The 17,145-nt window shown below is 42.0% G+C and overlaps 1 protein-coding gene across 1 annotated transcript; it reads left to right on the top strand.

Annotated features, from left to right (window-relative positions):
* LOC109210996 (COMPASS-like H3K4 histone methylase component WDR5A) lies at positions 11,485 to 16,875 on the top strand. Its single transcript, XM_019374487.1, has 2 exons — positions 11,485 to 12,364; positions 16,325 to 16,875. The coding sequence occupies exons 1-2, from the start codon at positions 11,714 to 11,716 to the stop codon at positions 16,637 to 16,639; spliced, it is 966 nt and encodes a 321-aa protein (XP_019230032.1). The 5' UTR covers positions 11,485 to 11,713; the 3' UTR covers positions 16,640 to 16,875.

The following is a 17,145-nucleotide window of genomic DNA, read 5'->3' as shown; positions in this document are numbered from 1 at the left end:
GGGAGTCAGCCTCCAAGTGATATTCGAGATGCTACAATCTCAACAGATTGCCATCGCTCAACTTCAAAGTCAGAATAAACCTCCGAGTATAGCCGAACCAGAAAACACTCGACGTGCTGAATCGGCGCCAGAGAGATCAAACGGTAATGGCTCGGGGACTGACCCCACAATTATGAGGATGCTCGAAGAACTCACCAAGAGGATCGAGACCAGGGAAAAGAAGATTGAGGATATAATGACAAAAAAGTGGAGACATATAACTCCCGTGTTGATCAAATACCGGGGGCACCCCCGGTCTTGAAAGGTTTAGATGCCAAAAAATTCATACAAAAACCATTCCCTCAGAGCGCGGCTCCGATGCCCATTCCTAAAAAGTTCTCATGCCCGATATACCCAAATATAATGGGACAACCGACCCTGATGAGCATATTACCTCAGATACTTGCGGGATTAAAGGAAACGACCTGAATGATGATGAGATCGAATCAGTATTGTTGAAAAAATTTAGGGAAACTTTGTCGAAAGGAGCCATGATTTGGTAACACAACTTGCCCCTGAACTCTATCGATTCGTTTGCTATGTTAGCAGACTCCTTCGTGAAAGCACATGCCGGGGCCATAAAGGTGGCGACGAGGAAATCGGACGTTTTTAAGATAAGACAGAGGAACGACGAGATGTTAAGGGAGTTCGTGTCCCGGTTTCAGATGGAGCGAATGGAATTACCACCGGTCTCGGATGACTGGGCAGTACATGCTTTTATGCAGGGTTTGAATGAGCGGAGTTCTATCGCATCTCGACAATTAAAGCAGAATCAGATCAAGTATCCAGCTGTGACGTGGTCAGACGTGCATAATCGTTATCAATTGAAGATCAGGGTCGAGGACGACCAGTTGGGAGCCCCCTCGGGTTCAGTTTATCCTAATAGATTGGCAGCCAAGCCCTCGAGGGATACAGACAAGGATCAATATCAAACAAGGAACGGTATCAGCCGTATGACGATAGGAGAAACAACGGCTCGAGTCGTAACACTCCTCGGAATGATCGGAGAAATGATCGAGGTCAAAGCTCTCGGGGACTAATGAGTAAGAATGGGTTCAATAAACATACCAACCCCGCGGAGGCACCTCGATTGTCGGAGTATAATTTCAATGTAGACTTATCAGGGATCGTGTTAGCTATTGGAAGAATCAAAGACACCAGGTGGCCCAGGCCTACACAAACCGATCCTTCTCAAAGGAATCCAAACTTGATGTGTAAGTATCATGGAACACATGGCCATAGAACCGAAGACTGCAGGCAGCTACCGGAGGAGGTAGCCCGGTTGTTCAACAAGGGTCACCTTCGAGAATTTCTCAGTGATCGAGCTATGAACCACTCCAGGGAAAGAGATGCAAACAGAAAAAATGAGCAGGAAGAACCGCAACATGTAATCCATATGATCGTAGGCGGTGTCGATGAAGGTGTCGATCACCAGAGAAAAACAGACTCGGAACTATGTGCCCGAGGGCGTCCTATCATTCAATGACGAGGAAGAGGAAGGCATATCACAGCCGCACAATGACGCCCCGGTAATTTCTATTTTGTTAGATAAAATTCAAGTTAAACGTGTTCTAGTGGATCCAGATAGCTCAACAAACATAATTAGATCGAGGGTCGTAGAGCAACTCGGCCTACAGGATCAAATTGTACCTGCATCCTTGGTCCTAAATGGCTTCAGCATGGCAAGCAAAACGACGAAGGGGGAGATAATCCTACCAGTGAACGTAGCCGGGACCATCCAAGATACAAAATTCCATGTGAAGGCGACATGAGGTATATAATGCACTCCTAGGGAGGCCATGGATCCACAACATGAGAACAGTACCTCCAACCCTTCATCAGATGATGAAATTCCCAATAGTGGATAGTGTGAAAACGGTTTACGGAGAGCAACACACTGCAAAGGAAATGTTTGCAGTCGATGAAGTGATACCGATACCGGTGCCTTCGACCTCGGAAAGGTCGAACACCAAAGATAAGCAGGCGGCCAAATAGCAATCACCGATCCTAGTCCCGATCGAGCCGGAGGAATAACTAATCGAAGAAGAAGAAGAAGATGATTTCCTTACTCCTCGAACCTTCGTTGTTCCCGAAGAGTCAGACGGAACCAAATCAACGACCGAGGAACTGGAACAGGTCATACTGATCGAGAAAAAGGTATACTTGGGAAAGAGGTTAACCCCCGAACTCAAGAAAAAACTCATTCAATTTCTTATCGATAATATGGATTGACTTGCTTGGTCCCATTTAGACATGATAGGGATCCCATCAGAAATAACAACGCACCGGCTAAGCATCGATACCAAGTTCAAACCATTAAAGCAAAAAGGAGGCCCCAGTCCGAGGTAAATCATGCATTCATAAAGGATGAGGTAACCAAACTTCTTAAAATAGGGTCTATTCGGGAGGTAAAATACCCCGAGTGGTTAGCCAACGTAGTCGTAGTTCCTAAAAATGGAAACAAACTTAGAATGCGCGTAGATTATAAGGATTTAAACAAAGCATGCCCTGAAGACTCTTTCCCACTTCCTAACATCGATCGCATGATCGATGCCACGGCTGGCTACGAGATCCTAACTTTTCTCGATGCCTACTCCGGGTACAATCAGATTCAGATGAATCCGGGCGACCAGGAAAAGACCTCGTTTATCACTAAGTTTGGAACTTATTGTTACAACGTAATGCCCTTCGGTCTAAAAAATGCAGGAGCTACATACCAAAGCCTAGTTAACAAAATGTTCGAGGAACAGATAGGTAAATCGGTGGAAGTTTACATTGGTGTTATGTTGGTTAAGTCCCTGCGCGCAGAGGACCATTTAAATCATTTGCAGGAAACATTAAAAATCTTGAGGAAGTAACAACATGAAGCTTAACCCGGAAAAATGTGCCTTCGGAGTCGGCTCGGGCAAGTTCCTCGGCTTCCTGGTGTCTAATCGGGGAATCGAGATCAACCCTGATAAGATCAAGGCCACCGAAAATATCACAATCGTGGATAGTGTGAAAGCCGTGCAAAGGCTAACAGGACTAATAGCCGCCTTGGGTCGATTCATTTCGAGGTCATCAGATCGAAGTCATAGGTTCTTTTCTTGCTCAAAAAGAAAAAGGATTTCGCATGGACCCCGGAATGCCAACAAGCCTTAGAAGAATTGAACCAATACCTATCGAGCCCACCTCTGCTTGTAGATGAAAAGCTTTACTTATATTTGGCAGTATCCGAGATAGCAGTCAGTGGGGTACTAGCTCGAGAAGAGCAAGGAGATGCTGAAACTAGATACCCTCACTTAGAAAAATTATCACTTGCATTAATAAGCGCATCTAGAAAGTTAAAGCCATATTTCCGGTGTCATCCAATATGTGTGTTAACCACTTATCCGAAATGTTTTGTATAAGCCCAAACTATCAGGCCGATTGGCCAAATGGGCAGTCGAACTTGGCGGGTACGATATTGAATATCAACCCCGAACGACCATTAAGTCTCAAATCTTGACCAACTTCGTGGCTGATTTTACGCCGACCCTCGTACCCCAAGTGGAGAAAGAACTTCTGCTAAATCGGGTACATCGTCGAGGGTGTGGACCCTTTTCACGGATGGTGCCTCGAATGTGAAAGGGTCCGGGCTTGGCATTATTTTGAAGCCACCAACAGGTAGTACTATTAGACAATCCATCAAAACTTCTAGGTTGACTAATAATGAGGCCAAGTATGAGGCCATGATTGCAGGTCTCGAGCTAGCTAAAACCTTGGGGGCAGAAGTCATTGAAGCCAAGTGCGATTCACTGTTGGTGGTTAACCAAGTAAACATAAGTTTTGAAGTTTGAGAGGATAGGATGCAACGGTACTTGGATAAGCTATAGGTAACTTTTCACCGCTTCAAGGAGTGGACTCTAGATCATGTGCCTCGAGAATAAAATAGTGAAGCCGATGCACTTGCTAATTTGGGTTCATCGGTTGAAGAAGATGATATCATCCCAGGGACTGTCGTCCAATTATCGAAGTCTGTGATTGAAGAGGGTCATGCCGAGATAAATTCTACAAGTTTGACTTGGGATTGGAGGAATAAGTTTATCGACTATTTAAAAAATAGAAAACTCCCATCGGACCACAAAGAGTCAAAGGCTCTACGAACCAAGGCTGCTAGGTTCACATTAGATGAAGATGAAACATTGTACAGGAGGACATCCGATGGACCAATAGCGGTATGTTTAGGGATGGGGGACACTGATTATGTTTTACGAGAAATCCATGAAGGTACTTATGGGAATCACTCCGGCGCCGAGTCTTTGGTCCGCAAAATTATTAGAGCAGGTTATTACTGGGATAGCATGGAAAAAAATACTAAGGAATTTATTAAAAAGTGTGATAAATGTCAAAGGTTCGCACCAATGATTCATTAGCCCGGAGAGCAACTACACTCAGTCCTGTCCCCGTGGCCTTTCATGAAATAGGGAATGGACATAGTCGGCCCTCTACCAACGGCACCAGGTAAAGCTAAATTCATTTTGTTTATGACTAACTACTTTTCTAAGTGGGTGAAAGAACAGGCCTTCGAGAAGGTCAGAGAAAAAGAAGTTATCGACTTCATTTGGGACCACATCATGTGTCGATTCGGGATACCTGCCGAAATCGTGTGCGACAATGGCAAGCAATTCATCGGCAGCAAGGTAACGGAGTTCCTCGAGCACACAAAATAAAAAGGATTTTATCAACGCCATATCATCCATCCAGGAACGGACAGGTCGAGTCAACAAACAAAACTATAATTCAAAACCTAAAGAAAAGGTTGGACGATGCAAAAGAAAAATGGACAGAAGTTCTACCCGAGGTCCTTTGGGCATATCAAACGACATCAAAGTCCAGTACGGGGGCTACTCCGTTCTCTTTAGTATACGGCTCCGAGGCCTTAATCCCGGTCGAAGTCAGAGAACCTAGCGCCAGGTTTCGACATGCATCGGAGGTGTCAAATCACGAGGCTATGAATACTAGCCTCGAGCTATTGGATGAAAAATGGAAAGCAACACTTGTTCGGATGGCCGCACAGAAGCAAAGAGTCGAGAGATACTATAATAGAAGGACCAACCTTCGACACTTCGGAATCGGGGACTTAGTTCTACGGAAAGTCACCCTCAATACTCGAGACCCGAATGAAGGGAAACTAGGCCCGAATTGGGAAGGACCGTACCGGGTCATCGGAGTTGTCGGCAAAGGATCTTACAAACTTGGCACGATGGAAGGCGAACAATTGTCAAACAATTGGAATGTATCACTACTCAAACGATATTACTGCTAAGGTATGGCCTTCTCCTTTTTTCATTTAAATTTAAGGCTAACTAATTGCAGGTGTTCGATCTATGCCGAGGGCATCTTTCTACATGAAGACCTTGGGTTTTAAAGCACGCGTTGCAACTCTTTTATCCTTAGATCGGATTTTGTCCCAAATGGGTTTTACCATCGAGGTTTTTAACGAGGCAACAACTATGTGCTAGCTGAGGAGAACTCAACAGTATCCAAGGCTTCTTTTCAATCGACCTCGAATACTGGGGGCATCACCCTCGGAGATTATATTTTCGAGGAAAATACTTCACGCCAAAGAGGGCATCAATAGGAAAACTTTGTAATGGACCAAATGGTCAGATGAACCGTGTCCATATAGAATAGTCGAGCCCCAACGGCAAAACATGTACGCATGTATTAATTATTCAAAGAAGCATTCTTTCTATATCAAAACACTTTGTATCTCGAAGAAATTTGCTACTATACGAACATCACACTTGTGATTTTGCAAGAAACAGCTCAAGGGCCAAAACGCAAATACACCTCGAATACTCGGGGACTGTCATCGACAGTCAACATATTTGAGTCATCTAAACTCGAATTCATAAGACCTCGAAGAGGCATCCCCTCGATATAAAGGCCAAGTACATCATACCCGGGGACTAACCTTTCGAACATGCGAGACTCAAAATCTCATGCTAAATAGCGTGGAGGTCCGAGTCCTCTTCAAGGCATAATATTGGGAATGCTCATTTAATGAGCATTCTCAATAAGAGAGCTCGGATCGAGTCAGTATTGATATAGCGATTCGATCCGAGCACAAGTTCGAAGGAAACAAGTCCAAGAGACATACCCGAAGGCTACGACCATATTAAAGGCTAAGGCCACATTAAAGACTACAGTCACAAAAAAAGGATACGACCGAAATAATGTGGCTCGGAGACGACCGACTTCCGCCATAAGTTAAAGGCCTTCAAATACTTTGAAAAACCGGTTAAATCAGGCTACCCTTGGCAAAAGCAAATAAGAAAGGGCTTCGATAAAATCTTCCCCTCGAATAATTTAAAGGCTTTGATAATATCAGCCTTATCGTAGTACAAACGGATTACAAATAGGGTTCCGATCGATTAAACCTTCGAAAAACCAAACGGGAACAAAAATACATGCTAAGGCATAAAGAAGTTTTTACTAAGTCTTTTAGCTGAAAGAGGAAAAAATTATAGCCGTCTTAGAGGCCGAATTGGACAATTTAAAGAGCCTAAGGGCCGACCTAAAAGAGCCTAAGGGTCAATAAAAAAGCCTAAGGGCCGTAGCATGCAGCGTTCGGGACCTTATTCTCACCCAACTCGGACTCAAGAGTTCCATCATTCCGAGCTCGCATCAAATCGACTTAAACATAGCTCGAGGATTAACAAAAACCTTAGGAGGTATTATATTATAAGTTCGGAGATCGCCCAATGATCGCTAAAAACCCTAAGGGTTTGTTATATTCAGAATCCGAGCCAATGTTCACTTGATCATTGAAGTTATCAAAATTGTATTCACAAAATGAAGACAATGCAGCATTCAATACAAATTGGAGATGAGGTAAAGGGAATTCTTTATATTTATAAAGAATACTTACAGTACCCACGAGCGGCATTACACAAAAACAAAGAAAAACCCTAAGAACCTAATCTACTTTGGGGGCCACATCCTTGAGAACCACGTCTTTGGAAGCCGCATCCTCAGGAGCCACATCTTCGGGAACCTCCTCCTTGGGGACTCCATCTTCATCTCCCCCGCCCTCAGAACCACTAACAACATCTTCATCATCAAAAGAAACGAGAAACCTGGCATCGGTCTCCAGCGCCTTTGCTTGGGCTATTTCTTCAGTGAGGTCGAACTCTCGGGCGTGGATTTCTTCGAGAGTCTCCCTCCGAGATTGGCACTTGGACAAATCATTACTCTGTTTTTCCCGTTCAGAGACCTCCTTTAGCTCCGCTTGAACAGTCTCGGCATCCCTTAAGTATATGGCGATGGTTTTATCAGCCGTGGCCTTCATCTTCTCAACTTCAGCCTTGGCCTCAGCAACCTCGGCCCTAGCTTCATCGAGTTTTTTCTCGAGCTCCTCGACCTTCTTGGACTGGGCCAAATTTTTCACTTTGATACCTCGGAGCTGAGTCTCAGTCGAGGCCATTTGGGCTAGAGCAGCCTCTTTATCAGTAGCAAGCCGATCTATGTTCTCCTTCTATCGGTGGCAATCAGTCTTAACCTGATCAACCTCGCCCCGAAGCTGCCCGATCATCTCCAACTTTTGCTGCAGCTGAGACATAGAAGTGTTAGCCTCCGAAGTAAGGCCAAGAAGCCCATACTCTTTTAAAACCACGGTTACCTGCTTGTCTAGCGCGACCTCATTTTTGCGAGCTTTGGCCAAATCAGCCCGGAGGTCCTTGAGTTCCTCCTCCTTTTGGCTACAAAGGAGCCTCAGGGACTTCTCCTCATCCGAAGACTTCCTAAGCTCGGCTCACATTGGATCAGCTCGGCCCTGAACTTGATAATTGCCTACGTGAAAAACAAAGGGATATTAGTAAGGACAAGAGAAGAAAACCAAAAATTCTACAACGTTAAAAGTAAGTGCTTACCCGAGAGAAGAGACGATGAGCCTCTTCAAAAAGGGTAGATGCGTCATTGAGGTCGGCAACATCCTCGAACCCGGTGAAACAATCCTGAATGGGATCTTCTTCAAGGACCTTGCTCGGGTTGGGCGTTCGGATAGCTCGAGCGTCCTTTATCGCCTCCTTAGAGTAAGATGGTAGAGAAGGGGAGGCTCTGATTAGCTTTAGGTTTCTCAACACTTGCCCCTCCGGTGTACTTGATGAAGGCGGGGGAATGATCTCGATCTCAGGGGACTCGAGGGCTTTGCCCGAGTCATTCTTCGGAGTTACCTCATCACGAGGCAAGGTTTCTAGTTCGGAGGGCTTGGAGGCCTCGACCAGTTTCCTAGTTCGGGGCACCAGTGCCTATTCTTCGCCCTCCTTTTCTCATCTTCCAGGAGCTAGATGGACGAATCCGCATTCACATGGATAAGCTTCTCCTTGTCTTTCGAGTAGGGGCCCCCCTCATCCTGGGGGCCTTCGGGCTTCGATGCCCTCTTTCTCTTATTGTCTTTCCCCGATTTTGGAATTGGAGACTCAGTTTCTTCCCCAGGTGGGGCTGGCCTCATCTCGGAGACATCTCCAATGCCTGAATAGATAGGGGTAAGTGTGGAAAACATCTCTAGCAAAAGAAAAGTATGAGAAAACCCGGGAAAGGAACTAACCGTGGTGCTTGGCCTCCCATTTGCCCTTCGATAATTCACGCCATTTACGCTCGTTATACGAGGAGCTTACAGCCAGTCTCCAAACCCAATCCTCGAGGTCAGGGATCGCATGGGACATCCAAAGCGACGGCTGCAAAAAAAGGCAAAGGCATTACTAAAGGCAGCAACAGAGTATAAGAAGATATTTAGAAAAGGGCGTCACTTACGATTGAAGTTCTATTTCTCCGAGAATGGAATTTTCCCTAGGGATGACGTCCGAGGTCCTCACTCTGATGAACCGGCTCATCCAGCCTCGGTCTTTGTCCTCATCGTTACTAGCAAAGAAGGCTTTGCTTGATCGACGTTGAAGCTTGATCAGCCCCCGAAAAAGTTGAGGCTGATACACCCGAACGAGATGGTTGAGGGTTAACTCTAATCCCTCGGCCTTGCTAGAAAAATAGCGCAGCATAATCACGATGCGCTAAAAGGAGGGATAGATCTGGTCGAGAGTAACCTCGTACCTTTTACAGAAATCAATTACTACCGGATCGAGGGGACCTAGTGTGAAGAGGTAAGTGTAATCACTTAAGAACCCCTCCACATGAGTAGTGATGCTTTCCTCGGGGTTGGGGATCTGTACCACGACCTCATTTCTCCTGCTGCAGTCCTTCTTTATGGCCTTGAGATTCTTCTTCGATATCGAACTAATATATCGAGATACATGTTCGCATCGGCCTGGGATATTGGGAGGATTTTCAATATTGAAGTCTTTCTTTAGAACTACGAGGTCGAGAATGATTTCGTGAAGGGTCGGCGTCACCTGTTTGGCCGGCCGGGAAGAGGAGGAAGAAGAAGCCTTCTGTTTTTGAGGGACCGTTTTAGAAGTTTTGGCCATGGTTATAAGCTAATAGATGCAGAAGGGAGCGGAGCGTTGTGTTTTTCGGGAGCTGGGCGTTTTCCCGCACTTAAAGGGCGGAGGAAGCTGATGATGAGAGAAAGAGATGAGGAGGAAAGGGGATCAGAGTGAATGTAATGAAGAAGTAAAGTTCTTAATTCAAAGAAGGAGCCCCGTATTTATAGATGTGCGGCGATGGTTCGGCGGCGGTAGTGGCCAACCATTACTGGCATACATTTAATGTTTTGGGGAAGCGAACCGACAGGACGTCTCGGTCACTTCGAGCGCCTACGTCACGAGAATGATGTCATCATCAGAGACTCCGGAAAATCGAAGTTCAAATCGTTTCTTATCATCTTACTCTAAGAAATGCGGCGACTATCTGTATACGGTTGAAATCAGGTATGCCTAATTTTCCGGGCTCGAGGGGCCGCCTAAAGCCCGAGTTCAGGTAATATCGAGTTCGAGCTCGATGGACCAGACTCGAGCTCGAAGACAGAGTGCAAGGATCGAGGATCAAAGTGCGCAATGAGTATCGAAGCAGAGTATGCTAACCCCGAGGTATGCCGTTACGGATTTGTAACAGAATGAGAAAGATTCCTGCCACGTCCCCAAGATCATGGCGTAAATCCCTGAATAGATTTGTACGAATCCGTACTAGGCGGTTAAACTGTTGTCCCAATAAGATTCTTTACTATAAATAGAAATTTACCTTATTTAGGGTTCCCCTATTATATAAAGGGGTCCCCAATCATTTGTAAACATCATCAATCATTGGCAAAGAATATAGTCTCTTATTTTCTCGCTCATTGTTCATCAGAATTGTCCTTTAGCTTTATTATTCTTGCTTTATTGTTCTTGATCCATCTCGAGGTCACTTTCGCTCGAGGTCGAGACTGGCCTACATTCTGGTTTGGTTTTATTTGTTCCTTTCATTTATACTTCAGATTAAAATTATAAATCAAATTTAATTGTTTCTCGTATTTTTGAGGTAAACAAGGAGTTATATGTTCTATCAAGGCAATTTGCTAATATTGGAGATTGAAGTTGTCTCATTCGAAGTAAGCGACATAATATTGAAACGTTCAATTACTACTCTCGCATTGTTGATTATTGCACGTTGCTGTTAACTGAGCTGTTTGAAGTTTGCTGATAAAATACACCTATAGAGAAAAGAAATCAAGTGACGAATAAACTTGCTAAAATTAAAAGCCGGATAAATACTCTTGTTAAATTAGTTTATTCTGATTCCCCACCTTACAAAAATAAAATTCCTCAATTCCCCACCTTATGTACAGCTTGTTTGGATGGTTATTCCCCGTTGTATCATATTATATTGTTATCTCAAAATAATATTTGTTTTGATTGTTTCATTAAAATTGATTGTATTGTATAGTTAAATCCACTGTTTCGGAACAATGAAAAGTCCTCTTTTCTGAAAAAATCGATTTGGTGTGGTGGGACTGTTTCCTATTTTTCTTTCCATTTATGCCGTAACTTATTACTCCACAATTATATTTTATCCTTTAGCTTTTTTTTTTGGGCTATTTAACTCCAAATCTCCAACCTATAATCTACTTTATTTTTTTCCAGAACTTCTGCCGCCAACGTTAAAGGTGTTTTGCCGCCTTTTTTTTTTTTGTTTTTTCTCCTAATTTGCTTTTAACTCAATTCTAATTAGTGGCGCTCCTTTGTTTTGCCTTCTTCTGTCTAACTCCTTTGTTTTGCTTTCTTAAAGTATTTTGCCTTCTTTTGTTTTATTTTTTAAAATTATTTATATTCATAATTTTTGATAAATCTAATATTTAAACAATTGAAGGTATTTTGGTATACTTATCAGTTATAGTTACAGTACGATACATTCAAACTAAATAGCAAAAAATTATTTAACAATAACAAACAATACGATCTATCCAGACATTGTATTTATAAAACGATACCATAGGTAAAAATGATCCAAACAGAGTGGTAGCCTAGAAAGGGCTAATATTTCGTTTATGGAAAAAGAAGAAAGATTCAGTGGAAAAAGAAGAGAAGAGAGCAATGCCTAACCAGACAGCTAGAGTTATGCCGGGATTTATCCAAGACTGAGGTTGTCCCACAGCAACATTAAACATTAAACTCCACGGCGGTAAATCTCAGTTTCCTGTTGTTGTCAACAGTCGCTAAAACTTCCTCACTCCCTCTAGTTCCTTAAACCTTTCAAAAACCCTTCTCCATCACTCACGATGGCTTCAACGGTCGAGCCTCCAAAATCTTTTAAACCCTACGAGCTCAAATACACGCTCTCCGGTCACAAACGCGCCATCTCCAGCGTCAAATTCTCCGACGACGGCAGACTGTTAGCCACCTCTTCCGCCGACAAAACCGCCCGGACATGGTCCGTCTCCGACGGCTCCCTCCTCCACGAATTCGAAGGTCACGAACACGGGATCTCTGACGTGGCATTCTCCTCCGACAACCGTTACCTAGCAACTGCCTCCGACGACAAAACTGTCCGATTATGGGACGTTACCACCGGTTCCCATGTCAAAACCCTAACAGGTCACACAAACTATGTGTTCTGTGTTAACTATAACCCTCAATCGAACTTGTTGGTTTCTGGTTCTTTTGATGAGACCGTTAGGTTATGGGATGTGAAGACTGGGAAGTGTCTTAAGGTTCTGCCGGCGCATTCAGATCCTGTGACAGCTGTAAATTTTAATCGGGATGGGTCGTTGATTGTGTCAAGTAGTTACGATGGGTTGTGTAGAATTTGGGATGCTTCAACTGGGCATTGTATGAAGACCATTATTGATGATGAAAATCCACCTGTTAGTTTTGTCAAGTTCTCCCCCAATGGCAAATTTATACTGGTTGGCACTTTGGATAATACTCTGGTATGTTTCTGTTTCTTAATGCTGTTTCCAGAATTCCCTTTTTGTTCCCCTTTTTGCTATTCAGTTGAATTAGATATAAAGGTTGGGTCTCGGTAGCTTTTGTTTGAAAAAAACCCATATTTTTTTGGGTGAAGTTATTGCAAAGCAGCTGCTTCTAAGGTGGATTCTAGAGGTGCCTTGCCCACTTCCAATAGTTGTTTTCTTTTGTTATTTTCTATGGAGTCTGAAAGTGAATTTACGTTGAAAGACTGTAAAGTTCGTTCTATAGGAATCCTCATACATGATTATGTTCATGTTACTCGAGTTAATCACCAAAGTTGGCTTCTTTTGAGCTGATTACGGTAAAAGAGCTCTGTAATTTTATGCTGTGGCGAAATTATGTTTTGCTGATGAAATGCTTAAGATGCATATAGTTCTTTGTCTGCTTTTCCTTGGCACTGAAATGCTCAAGTGCTTCAGTCAGAACATATAGTTCTTTGTCTGCTTTTCCTTGGCACTGAAAACTGCTGTTAGGGGCAACTAAGAGTTGCTGAAGTTTGTTTCTTGCATTTAGTGGAGTAAGTAAAGAGCTCTAGTAATAGTAAAAAAGATGTATAGTACACAACCAGGACCTAACTAGTTGGGTAGAAATTTGTTAATGATTATTGTGTCATGTGATATCCTGACATGTTTTCTTGTTACTTATGTTATGTCTACTGAAATTTGTATTAATAAATGTAATCGAGATGGAACATACCTTTGGTGTGTACTAGCTTTGCACTCATATTTTATTTTTATCAAGAATCCAAGATTGGTGTAGTTAGTCATCGACTTAACCATTTCTATTGTTTGGAGTTGATGGGAGGAAAAGCTACTTGAAATCCTGTTGTGATGGATCAAAAGGCTCGCAATTCTTGCCTATCTGGTTGGTCATGATAATTTTCTTTTGCTAAAAAGCATCCACTTGTACCTTTGGCCTAGTTTGGTGGCTTTTGCATTATGCAGGTCTGACATTCTGTATTATGCATTACGTATCTAATCACATTTATTTAGCAGGTATAGGTTGATCCAAACACAGACATAAAACATGTCCAAGATTTCTAAGATGTTTACTTTATATTATCTCTTAGTTAAGGGATTGAGATAACCCATCTAGTTCTTCTCTCAAGAGAATTCAAAGTCAAACTTATAAATGAAACTAGGACTACTAAAGTATGTCATGCACAGGGCTGTCAAGTCCAATCCAAAAAAATATAGTCTGCCCAACCCACCCTCCAAATGTTAACAGGTTCCATAATATTCACTGGTCAGAATTGGCTATGCCCAAATTAATCCGTGCCAGAAAGACGGTTCAGATAAGTCGCCCAAATCAATCTGTGAAGGCTGCCCAAATAGGTCTCTTTCTCTTCAGTCTTCACTTTTCGATTGGATATCCAGCAGAACTACTCACCGTCTCTCTCGGACGAATTCTTCACATTTTCTATAAAGGGCGAAATTGAGGTGTAAGTTACCTCTTTCTGTCACATGCATATTCATGTGTAGAAGAGAGAAGTCCACTGATATGTGTCTTTTACTACTTCAGAAGTCTCTTTCCTCACTAAACTCACAGATCTTTTTGGAAGCATTCCAATATCGAGATTTATCTTCTCACCAAGAAATATGAAATGCCAAAGTTTGAAGTTTCTGGTAATCCGTCGGTGAACCCAATGTTATTCCCAGCAGGTTGTGCTTTTTCATGCAGTTTTTATCAAACTTTTGGTCCCACAATTATCCTTGGTATTTGAGTAATACGGTTCATTTGGAAGTTATGGTAAACTTGTTTGGACTTTCTTCATGGTTATGCTTCAACGCAAATTTTGGGGACTATTTTGAAGGTTCTTAATACTCCTTTGATCTGTTCAGTATTGAGAAGAGCGTGAAGCGAGCAAAAGCGACAAGCCCCTTTTCGCTTAAAGCAAAAAGCAAAGCGCTCACTTTTTTGTAGTGAAGCGGAATTTTAAAAAAATATATTAAAATAAATACTGCATAGACAACACATGTAACTATAAGCAAATTTTTGAATATTTCAATGTAAAAACTAAAGAGTAGCATCAATTAAAGCACAAAATGAGCATCCTATTCTTCTACAAGATTAAATGAAATGAAAAAATTGCCAGTAAGTATACGAGAAAAATGGCAGTAACTGAAACGAAAAAAATTGGGCAGCATTTCACTGCAATTTATCACTGAAACAGTGAAAGAAAAAGAAGAAGAAGATGAGTAAGAGAATGAGAAAAAGAACTAAAGGGAAAAAATATTTGCCAGCATTTTGCTGCTATTTTGGGACTAAAACAGTGAAAGAAAAAGGCGAAATACATAAACAACCCCTTTAAGTTGTCCTCAACGATCGGCCAGACACCTCAACTGACCACTTTACCAATTTAACACTTCAAGTGGCTATTAAGTATGACATCGTGCTCACCCCAACTTAATAAATTAAAACGAAGCTGAAATGTCTATACCCTCAAGTAAGGGTTGGCTATACAAGCTTTGTTGTCTACTTATCGAAAACCAATAACCAGCTTCCAGTTCTTCCATTCTTCTGTCTAGTCCTTGTGGTGATTTATTCCTATGAAAGGGATCTTGGTTGTGAACTCTTCATCATTTGTTCCATCTTAGGGCTTCATCCTCGTGCTTATGGCTTTTCCACAACAAATTCTCTAACCTAATGCCCAAGACATATCAATATGGAGAATTTTACTTTTGTGGCAAGTCATAAATTACGAAAAAGTTGAACTTGATATACTTTCAATAATTTTGTTCTTTGTTCATATATTTCTCCGCGCATAATCTTTTAGGCAAAAGTCGACTATTAGAAGGAAAAGTTGATGATTGAAAAAGAACCTGAAAATTCCATTGCATCTTTCTGGAGATGAGGTGGAAATTTCTCTTCTTTTGATGAATAAAGTAAAATGTCAATAATATCAGACAAAGTAAGCTAAGATGGTGTCAAATGTATGTATCCCAGCTATCTATACAAAGGGGAACCTCCACTTTACTCCAAAATAAGAAAATGAAGATAAGAGCAATCCTTTAATACTCCTAAACTCGTTCTTGTTATTGTGAAACAATCTGCATTTCTTTTGCTCCAAATAAGCCCAAGAAAACATAGCGGTGTCCTCCAAGTTGACTTCCTTTCCCAGTCGATCTCCTGAACTGTCTATCTTGAGACAAAGCTGCTTCCCCTGTTGTTTATAACAGCCAAAAGATCTTTGGCAGCCCAGTGCACTAAGCTCCCGCTATGCGCCGGGTCCGGGGAAGACCGGACCACAAGGGTCAATTCTATGTAGCCTTACCCTGCAATTCTGCAAGAGGCCGTTTCCACGGCTCGAACCCGTGACTTTCTAGTCACATGGCAGTAACTTTACAAGTTAAGCCAATGCTCCCTTTAGCCAAAAGATCTTTAACTAAGAGAAAACCACTGTTGAACTTTTGCGCACCTTGGTTCTTTGATCATCTATGAAATGCATGGTTGGAGTTATTCATTGAAGCTTTGTCTGATCTGTGAAATTTATTCTTGCCTGTTTCCTCAAGGTGTCTGTTCAGTAAAGCAAACTACTACCGTGAATTTGTTTACAAAGTTGACATGGTGCTTCAAGAATTTTCGATCATTTCTTTCTTCTCATAGTACAACTTCCTGCCTTTCTCTACTAATGAACCATTACATCTTGGCAGATGGGTTCCATATAGTATTCAAATACTATTTCAAAATGAAGATTTTGGTATTGCTTAATTTCAAAATGAAGCATATGCACTGTTTTACAAGTTCCATCAGTTAGAGAATGAGTTGGTATACCTCTGTATCTATTGTAATGCCTCTGCAAAAATTTCATCGTTCAGATACTTCTACTTTACTACTTTTCTAAAAAAACAAATGTATAGGAAACTGCTAATTAACACGCACTCTGACCTTTTTATCCTTTTCTTTATCTTGTTTTGCAGAGGCTTTGGAACTTCTCGACAGGAAAAGTTTTGAAAACTTACACGGGCCATGTCAACTCAAAGTACTGCGTTTCATCAACATTTTCCATAACAGATGGGAAATATATTGTTAGTGGTTCCGAGGATAATTGTGTATATCTGTGGGAGCTTCAATCAAGGAAGATAGTTCAAAAATTGGAAGGCCATACCGATACCGTAATTTCTGTAGCATGCCACCCCACTCAGAACATGATTGCTTCTGGTTCTCTTGGGAATGACAAGACAGTGAAGATCTGGACTCAGGCTCAGGGGGAAGATAGTGAAGATATGACTTAAGCGTTTGTGCATAATAGCAGAATAGCTGCATCTTACTTGCCTTGCATGTGAGAACAGGTTATTATCAGTCTCTACATGAGGTAAAAACCTCTGTATCGTTTAGTCTTGGTAGTTGTCATGTAGAAGTTATTTCAGCTTTTGTCTAAGTTATTGTATTCCAGGAATTTGCTTCACTAGATGAATAGGTCTCTTCTCAGATTTATGGAAATTGTATGAGAGTTGGAACTTTTGCTTCATCGCTCACCCTTCCCTTTCCCCCAACCCACGCAAAAGGAAAAAAGAAAAAGAAAAGAGAAAGATTTTCGTCGTTTCTGTGTGCTGAACTATGTTATAATACTAGTTTTTTACGTTTGTGAGCTTGCACCTCCATAGGAATGAGCTTTTAATAGATCAGAAGAAATACAATAGCATAACGATGGCTGAGCTTGATGCTGTCTGTCTCTGGGATTCTGATTTTCTAAATGATGTGGAATATATTTGTGGTTGTTAAAACTTAAATAATCTTA

The sequence above is a fragment of the Nicotiana attenuata genome, chromosome 2 (assembly GCF_001879085.1).
Source record: "Nicotiana attenuata strain UT chromosome 2, NIATTr2, whole genome shotgun sequence".
Classification (NCBI taxonomy): domain Eukaryota; kingdom Viridiplantae; phylum Streptophyta; class Magnoliopsida; order Solanales; family Solanaceae; genus Nicotiana; species Nicotiana attenuata.
This window is presented reverse-complemented; position numbering and strand designations above follow the sequence as displayed.